Below are 21,027 nucleotides of genomic sequence, written 5' to 3' on the forward strand. Positions count from 1 at the left end.
ATTCTTCTGCGGCCCGGTGGTTGGGGACCACTGACTTATATCACTGCTATAATGCCAACAATAGCAATCATTTGTATTACCCGGCCCATTTATTACTACTACTGTGGCTCTTATTTTCATGATTATTATTACTCCTCATATATTACATCCATCCATTTTCTACCGCTTATTCCCTTTGGGGTCGCCGGTGCCTATCTCAGCTACTATCCAACGGAAGGCGGTGTACACCCTGGACAAGTCGCCACCCCATCGCAGGGCCAACACAGATAGACACACAACATTCAATTACTTTTATTTATTTCGTTATATTATACTGTAATATATATTTACTATACTTTTATTATAATCTTTACTACTACAATGGTGGTTATTTTTATGATTGTTATTACATCTATAATGAGTAGCATTATTTTATTATTAACAGTAACATGACACTATAATTATGGGTGCCTTCAAATCTATTAACATACGAATTGCGATTCATTTTTCAACTTTCTAATTTGAATTGTCACCCCCCAAAAATGGATTCGAATTGAGTTTTCAGACGTACATCCCTAATAATAGTAATAATATAATTCATTTTATTGTTGATCATAATGATAGATAAAAATGATAAATGGCAACCGAGTGGTTAGTTTGGATTATTTAAAAACAATGCAGTGTAAAAATGTTATTCTTAGTCTATTCCAGGAGATATTGGTGTAAACGTCAGACACCACCAGGCACACCATTCTGGCATTTTATTTAATAAATAAGTCATTACAGCATTGGGAGAGAACGTGGTGATGCAATAAAAGGCACTTAGCAAACAATACTGTTAAGGCGTGTGTGTACATGATGTTAAATGCTAACTGAACAACTGGATAAACTTTCAATCGGGAAAACAAAAAAAAACACAGGAAAAGGACCTGAGAATTACGAGTAATAAAGTCCAAAAAGTAATTAGTGTGAAGAACAAAGACTGGATTGTTGGTGTTCTAATTAGACAAGTGGTATAAAGTCCCTTGGTGACGGCGTGTCAATGTTCACAACATTTCAACTCCTTCAAAAACAAAGCGTGCAATAAAAAGCTGCTTTTAACAAAAATGTATTCATTGTTGAAGTTTTAAGATAAGATATATACATAGACCGCTCCTCGGCTCCTGTCTGGGACACACCCACACAGGAAGTGCACACGACAAAAGGTTTACCGAGCTGAATATTATTGGTGAGAGCGAGGTGAGGAAGTGACATCAAAGGGCTTCATTTCTTGCACACATGTGACTGTTCAAAGTATATACATGTACTGTACATCCGCAAGAAGAGAGAAGCACATCAACACGTGTGTTAGTGAAGGAAGCGTCGTCATGACAACCGTCTCCTCATCATTTGCCTTCATACTTGGGGTTGACCACGGTGGTGACGGCACTTTTGTAGATGGGATTCTCACCCTGGAGGAAACAGGTTGAGACTTAGGAGACAACAACATCCAGTTTGAAGTATTCGCAAGTTAGGAACTCTGGTGTGGAATGTCGGGCCAAACACCAGGAACTTTACAAGGCATCCAAATGTGGACTTGTCTTCAATGTTTCAGTACTTCCTGCACTACTTCCTGTTCTCTCACCAGACCTGGAGGACACAATGCTCTGTGACACCCAGGGAGGTCTCAAGTCTCACTGACTCACGGGTACTCAATAAGGACTCAACTTTCACTGACTCACAGGTACTTGATGGAGATTCAACTTTTACTGACTCATAGGTACTCAAAGATTCAACTTTCACTGACTCATATTTACTTGATGAAGACTCTACTTTCACTGACTCATGGGTAATTGATAAAGATTCAACTTTCACTGACTCATATTTACTTGACAAAGACTCAACTTTCACTGACTCATGGGTAATTGATAAGGACTCAACTTTCACTGATTCACAGGTACTTGATGGAGATTCAACTTTTACTGACTCGTATTTACTTGATAAAGATTCAACTTTACTAACTCATGGATGCTCTATGAAGACTCGAATTTACGGAATCATGGGTACTCAAATATTCAACTTTCACTGACTCCCAGGTACTTGATGAAGATTCAACTTTCACTGACTCATATTTACTTGATAAAGATTCAACTTTACTAACTCGTGGATGCTCGATGAAGACTCGAATTTACTGAGTCATGGGTACTTGATGAAATTCGACCTTTGTTGACTCATGGGTACTTGATGAAGACTACTTTTGCTGACTCGTGGGTACTTGATGAAGACTACTTTCAAAGACTCATGGCTATTTGATGAAGACTCTGCTTTCACTGACTCATGGGTACTTGATGAAGATTCAACTTTACTGACTCATGGGTACTTGATGAAGATCCAACTTTACTAACTCGTGGATGCTCGATGAAGACTCGAATTTACTGAGTCATGGGTACTTGATGAAACTCGACCTTTGTTGACTCATGGGTACTTGATGAAGACTACTTTTGCTGACTCGTGGGTACTTGATGAAGACTACTTTCAAAGACTCATGGCTATTTGATGAAGACTCTACTTTCAATGACTCATGGGTACTTGATGAAGACCACTTTCAAAGACTCATGGGTATTTGATGAAGACTACTTTCAAAGACTCATGGGTATTTGATGAAGACTATTTTTACCGACTCATGGGTAGTAGATGAAGACTACTTTCAATGACTCATGGGTACTTGATGAAGACTCAACTTTACTGACTCATGGATGCTCGATGAAGACTCTACTTTCAGTGACTCATGGGTACTTGATGAAAAGTCTACATTCAATGACTCATGGGTACTTGATGAAGACTCAACTTTTGCTGACTCATGGGTACTTGATGAAGACTCAACTTTTGCTGACTCATGGGTACTTGATGAAGACTCTGCCTTCATTGACTCATGGGCACTTGATGAAGACTCATTGTTTCCTCAATGAAAACTCGACATTCAATGACTCATGGGTACTTGATGAAGCCTATATTCTCACTGACTCATGGGTACTTGATGAAGACTACTCTCACTGACTCATGGGTACTTGATGAAGACTATACTCTCACTGACTCATGGGTACTTGATGAAGCCTATACTCTCACTGACTCATGGGTACTTGATGAAGACTATACTCTCACTGACTCATGGGTACTTGATGAAGACTATACTCTCACTGACTCATGGGTACTTGATGAAGCCTATACTATCACAGACTCATGGGTACTTGATGAAGACTCTACCTTCATTGACTCATGGGTACTTGATGAAGACTACTCTCACTGACTCATGGGTACTTGATGAAGACTATACTCTCACTGACTCATGGGTACTTGATGAAGCCTATACTCTCACAGACTCATGGGTACTTGATGAAGACTCTACCTTCATTGACTCATGGGTACTTGATGAAAAGTCTACATTCAATGACTCATGGGTACTTGATGAAGACTATACTCTCACTGACTCATGGGTACTTGATGAAGACTATACTCTCACTGACTCATGGGTACTTGATGAAGCCTATACTATCACAGACTCATGGGTACTTGATGAAGACTCTACCTTCATTGACTCATGGGTACTTGATGAAGACTACTCTCACTGACTCATGGGTACTTGATGAAGACTATACTCTCACTGACTCATGGGTACTTGATGAAGCCTATACTCTCACAGACTCATGGGTACTTGATGAAGACTCTACCTTCATTGACTCATGGGTACTTGATGAAAAGTCTACATTCAATGACTCATGGGTACTTGATGAAGCCTATACTCTCACTGACTCATGGGTACTTGATGAAGACTCTACCTTCATTGACTCATGGGTACTTGATGAAGACTCAACTTTTGCTGACTCATGGGTACTTGATGAAGACTCTACCTTCATTGACTCATGGGTACTTGAGGAAGACTCTACCTTCATGGGCACTTGAGGAAGACTCATTGTTTCCTCAATGAAAACTCGACATTCACTGACTCATGGGTACTTGATGAAGCCTATACTCTCACTGACTCATGGGTACTTGATGAAGACTATACTCTCACTGACTCATGGGTACTTGATGAAGACTATACTATCACTGCTCATGGGTACTTGATGAAGACTATACTCTCACTGACTCATGGGTACTTGATGAAGCCTATACTATCACTGCTCATGGGTACTTGATGAAGACTATACTCTCACTGACTCATGGGTACTTGATGAAGACTCTACCTTCATTGACTCATGGGTACTTGATGAAAACTACTTTTAATGACTCATTGGTACTTGATGAAGACTTTTCTTTCACTGACTCATGAGTACTTGATGAAGACTCGACTTTACTGACTCATGGGTGCTCAACGAAAACTCTACTTTCATTGACTCATTGTTTCCTAAATGAAAACTCGACATTCATTGACTCATTGGTACTTGATGGAGACTCTACTCTCACTGACTCATGGGTACTTGATGAAGACTCTACTCTCACTGACTCATGGGTACTTGATGAAAACTCTACCTTTATTGACTCATGGGTACTTGATGGAGACTCTACTCTCACTGACTCATGGGTACTTGATGAAGACTATACTCTCATTGACTCATGGGTACTTGATGAAGACTCTACTTTCGCTGACTCATGGGTACTTGATGAAGACTCTACCTTTATTGACTCATGGGTACTTGATGAAAACTACTTTTAATGACTCATTGGTACTTGATGAAGACTTTTCTTTTACTGACTCATGGGTACTTGATGAAGACTCTACTTTCATTGACTCATGGGTACTTGATGAAGACTACTCTCACTAACTCATGGGTACTTGATGAAGACTTTACTCTCACTGACTCATGGGTACTTGATGAAGACTCTACTTTCACTGACTCATGAGTACCAAATGAAGACTATACTCTCACTGACTCATGGGTACTTGATGAAGACTACTTTCATTGACTCATGGGTACTTGATGAAGCCTATACTCTCACTGACTCATGGGTACTTGATGAAGACTATACTATCACTGACTCATGGGTACTTGATGAAGCCTATACTATCACTGACTCATGGGTACTTGATGAAGACTATACTCTCACTGACTCATGGGTACTTGATGAAGACTCTACCTTCATTGACTCATGGGTACTTGATGAAAACTACTTTTAATTACTCATTGGTACTTGATGAAGACTTTTCTTTCACTGACTCATGAGTACTTGATGAAGACTCGACTTTACTGACTCATGGGTGCTCAACGAAAACTCTACTTTCATTGACTCATTGTTTCCTAAATGAAAACTCGACATTCATTGACTCATTGGTACTTGATGGAGACTCTACTCTCACTGACTCATGTGTACTTGATGAAGACTCTACTCTCACTGACTCATGGGTACTTGATGAAGACTATACTCTCATTGACTCATGGGTACTTGATGAAGACTCTACTTTCGCTGACTCATGGGTACTTGATGAAGACTCTACCTTTATTGACTCATGGGTACTTGATGAAAACTACTTTTAATGACTCATTGGTACTTGATGAAGACTTTTCTTTTACTGACTCATGGGTACTTGATGAAGACTCGACTTTACTGACTCATGGGTGCTCAACGAAGACTCTACTTTCATTGACTCATGGGTACTTGATGAAGACTACTTTCACTGACTCATGGGTACTTGATGAAGACTACTCTCACTAACTCATGGGTACTTGATGAAGACTTTACTCTCACTGACTCATGGGTACTTGATGAAGACTCTACTCTCACTGACTCATGGGTACTTGATGAAGACTCTACTTTCACTGACTCATGGGTACTAGATGAAGACTATACTCTCACTGACTCATGGGTACTAGATGAAGACTATACTCTCACTGACTCATGGGTACTTGATGAAGACTACTTTCATTGACTCATGGGTACTTGATGAAGCCTATACTCTCACTGACTCATGGGTACTTGATGAAGACTATACTCTCACTGACTCATGGGTACTTGATGAAGACTTTACTCTCACTGACTCATGGGTACTTGATGAAGACTCTACTTTCACTGACTCATGGGTACTTGATGAAGACTATACTCTCACTGACTCATGGGTACTTGATGAAGACTACTTTCATTGACTCATGGGTACTTGATGAAGCCTATACTCTCACTGACTCATGGGTACTTGATGAAGACTATACTCTCACTGACTCATGGGTACTTGATGAAGACTACTTTCATTGACTCATGGGTACTTGATGAAGCCTATACTCTCACTGACTCATGGGTACTTGATGAAGACTCTACTTTCACTGACTCATGGGTACTAGATGAAGACTACTTTCAATGACTCCTGGGTATTTAATGCAGACGCTACATTCACTGACTGATGGGCACTCGATGAAGACTCTACTGACTCATGGGTACCTCCATGAAGATTCGACTTTACTAACTCACGTGTATCTCAATGAAGACTCGACTTTCACTAACTCGCGGGTGATACTTGTTGCTTAAGTGCTTCACGATGACCTTGATTCCAGTGAGCAACTCAATAGAACTCAAGTGACTAAAACAGTTGGAGTTTCCCGTCACCAGTGAACAGCACGATAAAGAAATCTAATGAAAACCAAGACATTTATTGGTCCACTCGAGGATCAAGCGGTGCAAACAGTACTGAGACATGGAAACGTGACCTACCAGTATAAATATAAAGATACATTCAAAGTGATGACACACAACCATGACATGCCTTTGATGTTAATACCGAAGTCCGAAGTCTTTTAATCCAAAACCGACTTACCAGACTGCATCTTTTTGATAGTAGTTTGAAACGAACCAGTGTTTTGTCACAGCACACTCATGCTTTTACTCATCTACACCTTCAGGTAGGCTGCATTGTTGCAAAAAAAACAAACCATCCAATAAAACTGGGATAAAATGTTCCTCTTATCGGTCAAACAAGTAAAGTGCAGAAAGAAGAAAGCGAGTGTGCACACACAAACACACAAACAAGCCATGCGGAGAAAAACCTGGTGGAGATGAAAAGGAATACAAACTCAAAGGGAATCTGGTCTACGTCCATAGTTTGGATTCTGGAACTTATTGATGGGACTCTTGTATATGGGGTTGTCTTGCTACAGGTAGAGAATGAGCACAGAACAGGAGAGAAAGGGTGAGAGAACAAAAACAAGTCTGCAAGGGAGGAAAGAATAAAGATGACAAAAAGACAACCAGGACTTAAAAAAGGGGTTAGGAATAAGCCGAGTGGGAATAAGTCATTCCCACCACTAGGGGGAGGCAGACTGCAGACTGTGGTCAGAAGCAGGAGAGGAGCCGAGGACACACCCCCGGCTTTGCTCACAGTGCATAACATTGCCTAAAAAGTCCACGCGGCCTCCCACATTTTCCGTTTCATTTTGAGCCCGGTTCAAAAGCAACATCATGGATCTGTTTCTTCAGCTGTGACTCCCCAGAAGGAAAATAAGGAACGTCGCTCTCATATTAAGGCCTCTGCGAATCTCATTTACGACACACGATCCTCACAAGTTTAAATTGCGCCACCTGCTCCTTGCATCGGTATGACCACGGCCCGATGGAGGTGTGAAGAAGGTCTGAAACTTCAACAAAAGGGAAAAGGAAAAGCATTGAAGCATAGGGCGGCATGGCTCGGTTGGTAGAGCGGCCGTGCCAGCAATGTATGTAACGCTTACACCACAAATGAACAAAAGGGAAATGGAAAGGCATTGAAGCATGGGGATGGCTGTGCAAAACGAAAGTAAAACTACGCTGGCTGCAAAGTAAATAAAAACAGAATGCTGGACGACAGCAAAGACTTACAGCGTGTGGAGCAGACGAGAGAACCGGTACTTTTCAGAGGCGGTATTGTACCAATTATGATTCATTCCTAGATTGGATGAGATCGGACGTGCTCAGGGTGGTATGGTCGTAAGCTGGGGCCGAGTTTTGTTATTTCTCCTAAAATTAATGTTGATTCTTCTAATATTCATGCTGTCATAATATTCATGTTATTTTTTCTAATATTCATGTTAATTCTCCTAATATTCACTTAATTTCTCCTAATATTCATGTTAATTCTCCTGATATTCATTTTATTCTCCTAATATTCATGTTAAATCTCCTAATATTCATTTAATTCTCCTAATATTCATGTTAATTCTTCTCGTATTCATGTTAATTGTCCTAATATTCATGTTATTTTTTGTAATAGTCATGTTAATTCTCCTAATATTCATTTAATTCTCCTAATATTCATGTACATTTTTCCTAATATTTATGTTAATTCTCCTATTCATTTTATCTCCTAATATTCATGTACATTTTTCTAAAATTCATGTTAATTCTCCCAATATTCATTTAATTCTCCTAATATTCATGTTAATATTTCCTAATATTCATGTTGAGTCTCCTAATATTCATTTTATTGTCCTAATATTCATTTAATTATCCTAATAGTCATGTTAATTTTTTTAATATTCATGTTAATTCTCCTAGTATTAATGTTCATTCTTGTATTCATGTTAATTGTCCAAATATTCATGTTATTTTTTGTAATATTCATGTTAATTGTCCTAATATTCATTAAAGTTTCCTAATATTCATTAAACTCCCCTAATATTCATGTTATTTCTCCTAATATTCCTTAAACTCTCCTAATATTCATGTTGATTCTCCTAATATTCATTAAACTCTCCTAATATGCATGTTAATTCTCCGAATATTCTTTAAATTATCCCAATATTCATTAAATTATCCCAATATTCATGTTAATTCTCCTAATACTCATTAAACTATCCTAATATTCATGTTAATTCTCCTAATATCCATGTTAATTCTCCTAATATTCATTAAATTCTCCTAATATTCGGGTTTCCAGCGCATAAAAGAGGCTGCTGAAGCACTTCTTCAGTAAACCACTTCGGGCAGCTGCTGCCTCTCTGGTGGACTCCAGTACTGCATGTTACCACTCAGTTATTTTTTTCTTGACCTCCAAAGCAAAATGTATGTTTGGGCCATTTGCAGAAAACATCGGAGTGGCCACCCCCAAACTCCGGTTATGAAATATCCAAACTATCCTGCTGATATCTCACCGTATCCCATTTGGCGTTCATCTTCTCCTTCTCAAATTTAGCAAACTCTCTGCGATCGTGGATGATGGTCAGCAGCTTCCAGATGAGCAGCAGGGCTAAACCAATCAGGACGATGCCGGCGACCACGCCCGCCACAATGGGGATGATGTCGGGCCCAGCAGGACAGTCTGAAAGCCAGAAAAGGAGCGTCAGGGCGGATTTAGCAGACACCGTGTCGTTAAATGCTAGAAATCTCTCTATCATAACCAAGAATGATTCGTCATTTAGTCTGCGCGTTATTTCTTCTGTAAGCAATTTAAACAGGAAACGACGCATGAAAGCACCTTCCTGTTGCTGGAATAAAGCATGATCAATTAGTCAAAATATGAACAGCCATTTGGTTGCAGAGGTAAGAAAGGTAAGAAACCAAGGGTCGGCATTCTTGAGGTGAACAAAAACATGTTTTTTTTGTTTGTCATAGTAACTAAATTTTAACTGTCTGAGACCTGACCTTGCTTTAAATCAAAGGGTCCAAACTACGGACTGCCAGTGTCTTCATTTTAGCCTGCCAGACGTCAAGAGTTTAATAAGAAATCTGGCTGCAGAGAAATTAAACATTTTTTTTTTTTTTAAGTCAAACTATATGCTGCTTTGTCGCCATCTTGTGAACAACATGAGTAATTTATATCTATGAACACTCACTATGCTTTGAATGGACACCTAGCGCAGCATTTAGTTCCGTGACCCAATGCAAACAACCTTCCCTTGTCATGGTGCAAAAAAAAAAAAAAAAAAAATCAAGCCAACACAAAATGCCAACAGACATGGTCACACATAACACAATTTGTGGATATTGTAAAAAAAAATTGCATGCACCATAAAAAAATTCTGAATTAAATCCCATTTAAAAGGTTGGACAGCTCTGCTTTAAAAGGTAGATAATGAACATAGTAACATTTTGACTACATTTATCTTTGTTGTTTGCAAAATGTGTACAAAAGGTTTTCAAATCAATAACAACAATATTTCCTCCTCAAAAGTGTACCTCGCCTTCCGCCCGAATGCAGCTGAGATAGGCTCCAGCACCCCACCAAAACCCCAAAATGGACAAGGTCAAGTCAAGTTTGAAGTGAACGCAATACTGCTATCGATATTTTTTTGTTCCAGCTGACCAACAGGCTGTCGCATTTAATTCAGTTGCCACTGCTACACATTAAAATTGAGTAATGACAAATAAGGAAGCAACACCACACAAAAGTTATGTAACATAAAAATTCAAATAAACATATGTATAACTTTGGGACAAAAATGGGCCACAGCCCGTGATTTGGTCGCCACGGACTAAGATATCCTTGAAAACAGATTTAAATTTATTACAAATTAATTAGGTCGGTCCACGAGGAACGTGAAGATTCTGGACTAACGGTATTTTTTGTTCCAGCTGACCAACGTAATTATGTCACGCTGTCGCATTTAATTCAGTTGCCACTGCTACACATTAAAATTGAGTAATGACAAATAAGGAAGCAACACCACACAAAAGTTTGTAACATAAAAATTCAAATAAACATATAAAACTTTGGGACAAAAATGGCCCACGGGCTGTGATTTGATCGCCTCGGACTAAGATATCCCTAAAAACCAATTTAAGTCCATTACAAACTAATTAGGTCGGTCTACGAGGAACGTGAAGATTCTGGACTAACGGTATTTTTTGTTCCAGCTGACCAACGTAATTATGTCACGCTGTCGCATTTAATTCAGTTGCCACTGCTACACATTAAAATTGAGTAATGACAAATAAGGAAGCAACACCACACAAAAGTTTGTAACATAAAAATTCAAACAAACACATATAACTTTGGGACAAAAATGGCCCACAGGCTGTGATTTGGTCGCCTCGGACTAAGATATCCCTGAAAACCAATTTAAGTCCATTAGAAACTAATTAGGTCGGTCCACGAGGAACGTGAGGATTCTGGTCTAACGGTATTTTTTGTTCCAGCTGACCGACGTAATTATGTCACGCTGTCGCATTTAATTCAGTTGCCACTGCTACACATTAAAATTGAGTAATGACAAATAAGGAAGCAACACCACACAAAAGTTATGTAACATAAAAATTGTAATAAACATATATAACTTTGGGACAAAAATGGCCCACGGCTCGTGATTTGGTCGCCACGGACTAAGATATCCTTGAAAACAGATTTAAATTTATTACAAACTAATTAGGTCGGTCGACGAGGAACGTGACGATTCTGGACTAACGGTATTTTTTGTTCCAGCTGACCGACGTAATTATGTCACGCTGTCGCATTTAATTCAGTTGCCACTGTTACACATTAAAATAGAGTAATGACAAATAAGGAAGCAACACCACACAAAAGTGTGTAAGATAAAAATTGTAATAAACATATATAACTTTGGGACAAAAATGGCCCACAGGCTTTGGTCTGGTCGCCTCGGACTAAGATATCCTTGAAAACCAATTTAAGTCCATTACAAACTAATTAGGTTGGTCCATGAGGAACGTGGAGATTCTGGACTAACGGTATTTTTTGTTCCAGCTGACCAACGTAATTATGTCACGCTGTCGCATTTAATTCAGTTGCCACTGCTACACATTCAAATTGAGTAATGACAAATAAGGAAGCAACACCACACAAAAGTTATGTAACATAAAAATTGTAATAAACATATATAACTTTGGGACAAAAATTGCCCACAGGCTGTGATTTGGTCGCCACGGACTAAGATATCCTTGAAAACAGATTTAAATTTATTACAAATTAATTAGGTCGGTCCACGAGGAACGTGAAGATTCTGGACTAACGGTATTTTTTGTTCCAGCCGACCGACGTAATTATGAAACGCTGTCGCATTTAATTCAGTTGCCACTGCTACACATTAAAATTGAGTAATAACAAATAAGGAAGCAACACCACACAAAAGTACGTAACATAAAAATTCAAATAAACATATATAACTTTGGGACAAAAATGTCCCACAGGCTTTGGTTTGGTCGCCTCGGACTAAGATATCCTTGAAAACCAATTTAAATGTATTACAAATTAATTAGGTCGGTCCACGAGGAACGTGAAGATTCTGGACTAACGGTATTTTTTGTTCCAGCTGACCGAGGTAATTATGACACGCTGTCGCATTTAATTCAGTTGCCACTGTTACACATTAAAATAGAGTAATGACAAATAAGGAAGCAACACCACACAAAAGTTTGTAACATAAAAATTCAAATAAACATATATAACTTTGGGACAAAAATGGCCCACAGGCTGTGATTTGGTCACCTCGGACTAAGATATCCTTGAAAACCAATTTAAGTCCATTACAAACTAATTAGGTCGGTCCACGAGGAACATGGAGATTCTGGACTAACGGTATTTTTTGTTCCAGCTGACCGACGTAATTATGTCACGCTGTCGCATTTAATTCAGTTGCCACTGCTACACATTAAAATTGAGTAATGACAAATAAGGAAGCAACACCACAAAAAAGTTTGTAACACAAAAATTCAAATAAACATATATAACTTTGGGACAAAAATATCCCACAGGCTGTGACTTGGTTGCCTCGGACTAAGATATCCCTGAAAACAGATTTAAATGTATTACAAATTAGGTCGGTCCACGAGGAACGTGAAGATTCTGGACTAACGGTATTCATGACACGCTGCCGCATTCAGTTCAGTTGCCACTGCTACACATTAAAATTGAGTAATGACAAATAAGGAAGCAACACCACACAAAAGTTTGTAACATAAAAATTCAAATAAACATATATAACTTTGGAACAAAAATGGCCCACGGGCTGTGATTTGATCGCCTCGGACTAAGATATCCCTAAAAACCAATTTAAGTCCATTACAAACTAATTAGGTCGGTCCACGAGGAACGTGAAGATTCTGGACTAACGGTATTTTTTGTTCCAGCTGACCAACGTAATTATGTCACGCTGTCGCATTTAATTCCGTTGCCACTGCTACACATTAAAATTGAGTAATGACAAATAAGGAAGCAACACCACACCAAAGTTTGTAACATAAAAATTCAAATAAACATATATAACTTTGGGACAAAAATGGCCTACGGCCCGTGATTTGGTCGCCACGGACTAAGATATCCTTGAAAACAGATTTAAATTAATTACAAATTAATTAGGTCGGTCCACGAGGAACGTGGAGATTCTGGACTAACGGTATTTTTTGTTCCAGCTGACCGACGTAATTATGTTACGCTGTCGCATTTAATTCAGTTGCCACTGCTACACATTAAAATAGAGTAATGACAAATAAGGAAGCAACACCACACAAAAGTTATGTAACATAAAAATTCAAATAAACATATATAACTTTGGGACAAAAATGGCCCACGGCCCGTGATTTGGTCGTCACGGACTAAGATATCCTTGAAAACAGATTTAAATTTATTACAAATTAATTAGGTCGGTCTACGAGGAACGTGAAGATTCTGGACTAACGGTATTTTTTGTTCCAGCCGACCGACGTAATTATGAAACGCTGTCGCATTTAATTCAGTTGCCACTGCTACACATTAAAATTGAGTAATAACAAATAAGGAAGCAACACCACACAAAAGTACGTAACATAAAAATTCAAATAAACATATATAACTTTGGGACAAAAATGTCCCACAGGCTTTGGTTTGGTCGCCTCGGACTAAGATATCCTTGAAAACCAATTTAAATGTATTACAAATTAATTAGGTCGGTCCACGAGGAACGTGAAGATTCTGGACTAACGGTATTTTTTGTTCCAGCTGACCGAGGTAATTATGACACGCTGTCGCATTTAATTCAGTTGCCACTGTTACACATTAAAATAGAGTAATGACAAATAAGGAAGCAACACCACACAAAAGTTTGTAACATAAAAATTCAAATAAACATATATAACTTTGGGACAAAAATGGCCCACAGGCTGTGATTTGGTCACCTCGGACTAAGATATCCTTGAAAACCAATTTAAGTCCATTACAAACTAATTAGGTCGGTCCACGAGGAACATGGAGATTCTGGACTAACGGTATTTTTTGTTCCAGCTGACCGACGTAATTATGTCACGCTGTCGCATTTAATTCAGTTGCCACTGCTACACATTAAAATTGAGTAATGACAAATAAGGAAGCAACACCACAAAAAAGTTTGTAACACAAAAATTCAAATAAACATATATAACTTTGGGACAAAAATATCCCACAGGCTGTGACTTGGTTGCCTCGGACTAAGATATCCCTGAAAACAGATTTAAATGTATTACAAATTAGGTCGGTCCACGAGGAACGTGAAGATTCTGGACTAACGGTATTCATGACACGCTGCCGCATTCAGTTCAGTTGCCACTGCTACACATTAAAATTGAGTAATGACAAATAAGGAAGCAACACCACACAAAAGTTTGTAACATAAAAATTCAAATAAACATATATAACTTTGGAACAAAAATGGCCCACGGGCTGTGATTTGATCGCCTCGGACTAAGATATCCCTAAAAACCAATTTAAGTCCATTACAAACTAATTAGGTCGGTCCACGAGGAACGTGAAGATTCTGGACTAACGGTATTTTTTGTTCCAGCTGACCAACGTAATTATGTCACGCTGTCGCATTTAATTCCGTTGCCACTGCTACACATTAAAATTGAGTAATGACAAATAAGGAAGCAACACCACACCAAAGTTTGTAACATAAAAATTCAAATAAACATATATAACTTTGGGACAAAAATGGCCTACGGCCCGTGATTTGGTCGCCACGGACTAAGATATCCTTGAAAACAGATTTAAATTAATTACAAATTAATTAGGTCGGTCCACGAGGAACGTGGAGATTCTGGACTAACGGTATTTTTTGTTCCAGCTGACCGACGTAATTATGTTACGCTGTCGCATTTAATTCAGTTGCCACTGCTACACATTAAAATAGAGTAATGACAAATAAGGAAGCAACACCACACAAAAGTTATGTAACATAAAAATTCAAATAAACATATATAACTTTGGGACAAAAATGGCCCACGGCCCGTGATTTGGTCGTCACGGACTAAGATATCCTTGAAAACAGATTTAAATTTATTACAAATTAATTAGGTCGGTCTACGAGGAACGTGAAGATTCTGGACTAACGGTATTTTTTGTTCCAGCTGACCGACGTAATTATGACACGCTGTCGCATTTAATTCAGTTGCCACAGCTACACATTAAGTTGAGTAATGACAAATAAGGAAGCAACACCACACAAAAGTGTGTAACATAAAAATTGTAATAAACATATATAACTTTGGGACAAAAATGGCCCCCAGGCTGTGATTTGGTCGCCTTGGACGAAAATATTCCTGAAAACCAATTTAAGTCCATTACAAACTAATTAAGTCGGTCCACGAGGAACGATGAGATTCTGGACTAACAGTATTTTTTGTTCCAGCTGACCGACGTAATTATGTCACGCTGTTGCATTTAATTCAGTTGCCACTGCTACACATTAAAATTGAGTAATGAAAAATAAGGAAGCAACACCACACAAAAGTCTGTAACATAAAAATTCAAACAAACATATATAACTTTGGGACAAAAATGGCCCACAGGCTGTGATTTGGTCGCCTCGGACTAAGATATCCCTGAAAACCAATTTAAGTCCATTACAAACTAATTAGGTCGGTCTACGAGGAACGTGAAGATTCTGGACTAACGGTATTTTTTGTTCCAGCTGACCGACGTAATTATGTCACGCTGTCGCATTTAATTCCGTTGCCACTGCTACACATTAAAATTGAGTAATGACAAATAAGGAAGCAACACCACACAAAAGTGTGTAACATAAAAATTCAAATAAACATATATAACTTTGGGACAAAAATGGCCCACGGCCCGTGATTTGGTCGCCTCGGACTAAGATATCCTTGAAAACAGATTTAAATTTATTACAAATTAATTAGGTCGGTCCACGAGGGACGTGAAGATTCTGGACTAACGGTATTTATGTCATGCTGTCGCATTCAGTTCAGTTGCCACTGCTACACATTAAAATTGAGTAATGACAAATAAGGAAGCAACACCACACAAAAGTTTGTAACATAACCTTGGGCCAAAATTTGGTCGCCCGGGACTAAGATGTCCTTACAAACCAATCGCCACAGAGCTCGGACTGAACTTGTCTTGTCAAAGTTCCTTACCCAGAGTCTCCACCACATGGACTTCCTTCTCCGTGTTGTTGTTGATGGCGTAGGTGTAGTAGAACCAGCAGTCGTTGGCGTCCCTCTCCTTGCAGTGCATCACGGGGTAGGAGGCGTCGTTGGGCTGAGGCAGCTTGTCCCGGTCCTTCACTTTGATCAAGTTGAAGTAGCTGCAGTCCCTCTCGCACGTTTCCTTCTTCTCCCCCGTCCCAAACGCCCGGCATTGGACGCACTCTCTGCAGGGAGGCAGACAAACGCCAACTGTCATGGCGGGTGTTGTCGGGGTGACGGCGACACCTTTCATTTTAAAGACAGTCCCGCCGAAGATGAGAATTTTTGGAAATATATACAACACATGGCTGCAGAAGCAGATTAGGTCAAATTCATTGATCATTCTACAACCAAGGGAGCGCGTTTTAAAAAAAAAGGGGTGCGGGATATTAGGAAGTATGACTTCAAACTAATAATCTGATTACGTAAAAAAATAGCTCCAATAACAAGGAAAGTTCCGTCCATCCATCCATCATCCATCTTCTTCCGCTTATCCGAGGTCGGGTCGCGGGGGCAGCAGCCTAAGCAGGGAAACCCAGACTTCCCTCTCCCCAGCCACTTCGTCTAGCTCTTCCCGGGGGATCCCGAGGCGTTCCCAGGCCAGCCGGGAGACATAGTCTTCGCAACGTGTCCTGGGTCTTCCCCGTGGCCTCCTACTAGCCGGACATGCCCTGGGGGGACTGACCAACGCAGTTCTTTAGGCACTCCTGCTTGTTTCCGGAAACGTGGACAAACCAACAAAAAACAGCTACAAGACGCCATATTTCATTACAACAAGCTCACGGGGGAGTTTGACGAGGTCCGTCCATCCATCCATCCATCTTCTTCGGCTTATCCAAGGTCGGGTCGCGGGGGCAGCAGCCTAAGCAGGGAAACCCAGACTTCCCTTTCCCCAGCCACTTGGTCTAGCTCTTCCCGGGGGATCCCGAGGCGTTCCCAGGCCAGCCGGGAGACATAGTCTTCCCAACGTGTCCTGGGTCTTCCCCGTGGCCTCCTACCGGCTGGACGTGCCCTAAACACCTCCCTAGGGAGGCGTTCGGGTGGCATCCTGACCAGATGCCCGAACCACCTCATCTGGCTCCTCTCCATGTGAAGGAGCAGCGGCTTTACTTTGAGTTCCTCCCGGATGGCAGAGCTTCTCACCCTATCTCTAAGGGAGAGACCAAAACTCATTTGGGCCGCTTGTACCCGTGATCTTATCCTTTCGGTCATGACCCAAAGCTCATGACCATAGGTGAGGATGGGAACGTAGATCGACCGGTAAATTGAGAGCTTTGCCTTCCGGCTCAGCTCCTTCTTCACCACAACGGATCGGTACAACGTCCGCATTACTGAAGACGCCGCACCGATCCGCCTGTCGATCTCACGGTCCACTCTTCCCTCACTCGTGAACAAGACTCCTAGGTACTTGAACTCCTCCACTTGGGGCAGGGTCTCCTCCCCAACCCGGAGATGGAAAGTTCCGATCATCCATGAGTGAGATCGGCCGATACTAATACCGATTACATTTACAAAACCCCAAAACCAGTGAAGTTGTCACGTTGTGTAAATGGTAAATAAAAACAGATTTGCAACCCCTTTTAAACTTAAATTCAATTGAATAGACAGCAAAGACAAGATGAAGTGAAGGGAATTATATTTATATAGCGCTTTTTCTCAAGTGACTCAAAGCGCTTTTAAATAGTGAAACCCAATATCTAAGTTACATTCAAACCAGTGTGGGTGGCACTGGGAGCAGGTGGGTAAAGTGTCTTGCCCAAGGACACAACGGCAGTGACTAGGTTGGCAGAAGTGGGAATCGAACCTGCAACCCTCAAGTTGCTGGCACGGCCGCTCTACCAACCGAGCTAAACCGCCGATATTTCATTTTCACACTGAGAAACATTTTTTGATGCAAATATTCACTCATTTGGAATTTGCTACCTGTGACATGTTTCAAAAAAGCTGGCACAAGTGGCAAAAAAGACTGAGATACTTGAAGAATGCTCATCAAACACTTCCCACAAGTGAACAAGTTAATTGGGAACAGGTGGGTGCCGTGATTGGGGATGAAAGCAGCTTCCATGAAATGCTCAGTCGTTCACAAACAAAGAGGGTCACCACTTTGTCAACAAATGCCTGAGCAAATGGTTTAAGAACGACATTTCTCAACCAGCTTTTGCAAGGAATTTAGTAAATTCACCATCTACGGTCCGTAATATCACCAAAAGGTTCACAGAATCTGGATAAATCACTGCACGTAAGCAATGATATTACGAACTTTCGATCCCTCAGGCGCTACTGCATGAAAAATTCACATCAGTGTGTGAAGGATATCACCACATTGCCCCAGGAACACTTCAGAAAACCACTGTCAGAAACTACAGTTGGTCGCTACATCCGTAAATGCAAGTTAAAACGACTATGCAAAGCAAATGCCATTTATCAACAACACCGAGGAACGCCGCCGGCTTCGCTGGGCCCAAGATCATCTAAGATGGACTGATGCCAAGTGGAAAAGTGTTCTCTGGTCTGACGAGTCCACATTTGAAATTATATTCTGAAACTGTGGACGTGGTGTTGGTCGCTACATCTGTAAGTGCAAGTTAAAACTCTACTATGCAAAGCCGAAGCCATTTATCAACAACACCCAGAAAGTCCATCTATGATGGACTGAAGCAAAGTGGACAAGTGTTCAAATTGTTTTTGGAAACTGTGGACGTCTTGTCCTCCGGAAGAAAGAGGAAAAGAACAATCTGGACTGTTCTAGGCGCAAAAGGCAGCATGTGTGATGGTATGGGGGTGTATTAGTGCCCAAGGCATGGGTAACTTACGCATCTGTGAAGGCACCATTAATGCTGAAAGGTACATACAGGTTTTGGAACAACATATGTTGCCATCCAAGCAAGTGAACAAGTTAATTGGGAACAGGTGGGTGCCGTGATTGGGTATAAAAGCAGCTTCCATGAAATGCTCAGTCGTTCACAAACAAAGAGGGTCACCACTTTGTCAACAAATGCCTGAGCAAATGGTTTAAGAACGACATTTCTCAACCAGCTATTGCAAGGAATTTAGGGATTTCACCATCTGTAATATCATCAAAAGGTCCAGAGAATCTGTAGAAATCACTGCACGCAAGCAGAGATGAGCACTTACTTGTGTTCGGTGCACACTCCCGGGCAGGTGGGGCAGGTTTCACAGGTGGGTCCCTGGAACTTGGGGTCGGTGCACTTGCAGGCGCCGCAGCTGCACGTCCCTCTGCCGTTACAGATCTGCTTGTTGCTGGCCAGACAGGTGCTGGTGTCCAGAGAACAGTCGCAGGCGCTGCCCGTCCACATGTTGTCGCACACGCACACCCTGCACTCGCAACGGCCGTGCCCTAGGAGGAGAACAGAAGGATGCTGAGAAAACTCCAAATAGCACGTGCTGTATAGTGTGTGCAAACTATTGTCAGGGTCAAACACCGATAACGTCTTATTAAACGAGACAAGAAGCAAGGAATTAAACAGAGACAGAATTCAATTTGGCTCAATTCGAAGAAAAAAAGTGTCGACCTGTAACCTTTTACAGTGTCAATGTAACCTCTTACAGTCTCACCCATGCTCTAACAAAAAAAAGCCCACGTCTGCTCTTTTATTTGGATATTCCGTGTTTACATAACAACAGCTGTTTCTAAAGGAGTGGGGGGTATGTAAACAGCCGTTGTTTTCCGTCACATTAACACAAAGGAAAAAGATGCTTCGGCTTGGACTGGTCCTGGATCGAGCTTGGACAGGTCTTGGATCAAAATAGACAACCCCTTCCGTCTCCTCCCATCGCGCTAATTAATTTAAAACCTCTTCTCACTCCGGGGTTTACCTAAGGCATGCGGTAAAGGCAAGCATGCGCTAATTATTTTAAAACCTCTTCTCACTCCGGCACTTACCAACGGCATGCAGTAAAAAATTGAGTGTGATGTGAGACTTATCCAGGGTGTACCCCGCCTTCCGCCCGATTGTAGCTGAGATAGGCGCCAGCGCCCCCCGCGACCCCGAAAGGGAATAAGCGGTAGAAAATGGATGGATGGATGGTGAGGATACCATCACGAGAACACATTTTATAAAAAACAACATTATCGTGGTTATTATTTTCAGCACTGAAGGCTTGGAATTTCACTGCTCCTATCGTTACACGGACGAGATTGGAAGGCATATTGGGTGATACAAGTTACACTAAAAGTTGTGATATAAAAAACTTTGACACTCTTACTAATATGTGCCACACTGTGAACCCACACCAAACAAGAATGACAAACACATTTCTGGAGAACATCGGCTCTGTAACACATTATAAACGCAACATAACAATTACCCAGTATGCAATGCATCCATGACTCTTACTGCTTATATTATACACCGCTGCGCCCACAGCCCCGCCCACCTCAACCACCTCATCAAACACTTATTTGGAACATCCCACAGGTTTGCAGGCTAATTGGGAACAGGTGGGTGCCATGATTGGGTATAAAAACAGCTTCCCAAAAAATGTTCGGTCTTCACAAGAAAGGATGGGGCGAGGTACACCCCTTTGTCCACAACTGCGTGAGCAAATAGTCAAACAGTTTAAGAACAACCTTTCTCAAAGTGCCATTGCAAGAAATTGAGGGATTTCAACATCTACGCTCCATAATATCATCAAAAAGTTCAGAGAATCTAGAAAAATCACTCCACGTAAGCGGCATGGCCGGAAACCAACATTGAA

At 40.7% G+C, this 21,027-nt stretch overlaps 1 protein-coding gene across 4 annotated transcripts in view; it reads right to left on the reverse strand.

The window, feature by feature from the left end:
* Positions 1-725: 725 nt before the first annotated feature.
* Positions 726-21,027, reverse strand: part of itgb1a (integrin, beta 1a) — a 122,815-nt gene continuing 102,513 nt past the window's right edge. For 2 of the 4 annotated variants that reach the window (XM_061922354.1, XM_061922352.1), the window contains exons 13-17: positions 19,444-19,666; positions 16,258-16,493; positions 9,069-9,235; positions 7,017-7,094; positions 726-1,430 (exon numbers count right to left, since the gene is read on the reverse strand). In XM_061922354.1, the coding sequence (XP_061778338.1) occupies positions 7,017-7,094; positions 9,069-9,235; positions 16,258-16,493; positions 19,444-19,666 (704 nt within the window). In that variant the 3' untranslated portion in view covers positions 726-1,430. Of the gene's footprint in view, positions 1,431-6,989; positions 7,095-9,068; positions 9,236-16,257; positions 16,494-19,443; positions 19,667-21,027 lie in introns of all 4 variants that reach the window. The other 2 variants (XM_061922353.1, XM_061922355.1) reach the window with 2 other exon arrangements.

Source organism: Nerophis ophidion, linkage group LG15 (genome assembly GCF_033978795.1).
Source record: "Nerophis ophidion isolate RoL-2023_Sa linkage group LG15, RoL_Noph_v1.0, whole genome shotgun sequence".
Taxonomy (NCBI): Eukaryota; Metazoa; Chordata; class Actinopteri; order Syngnathiformes; family Syngnathidae; genus Nerophis; species Nerophis ophidion.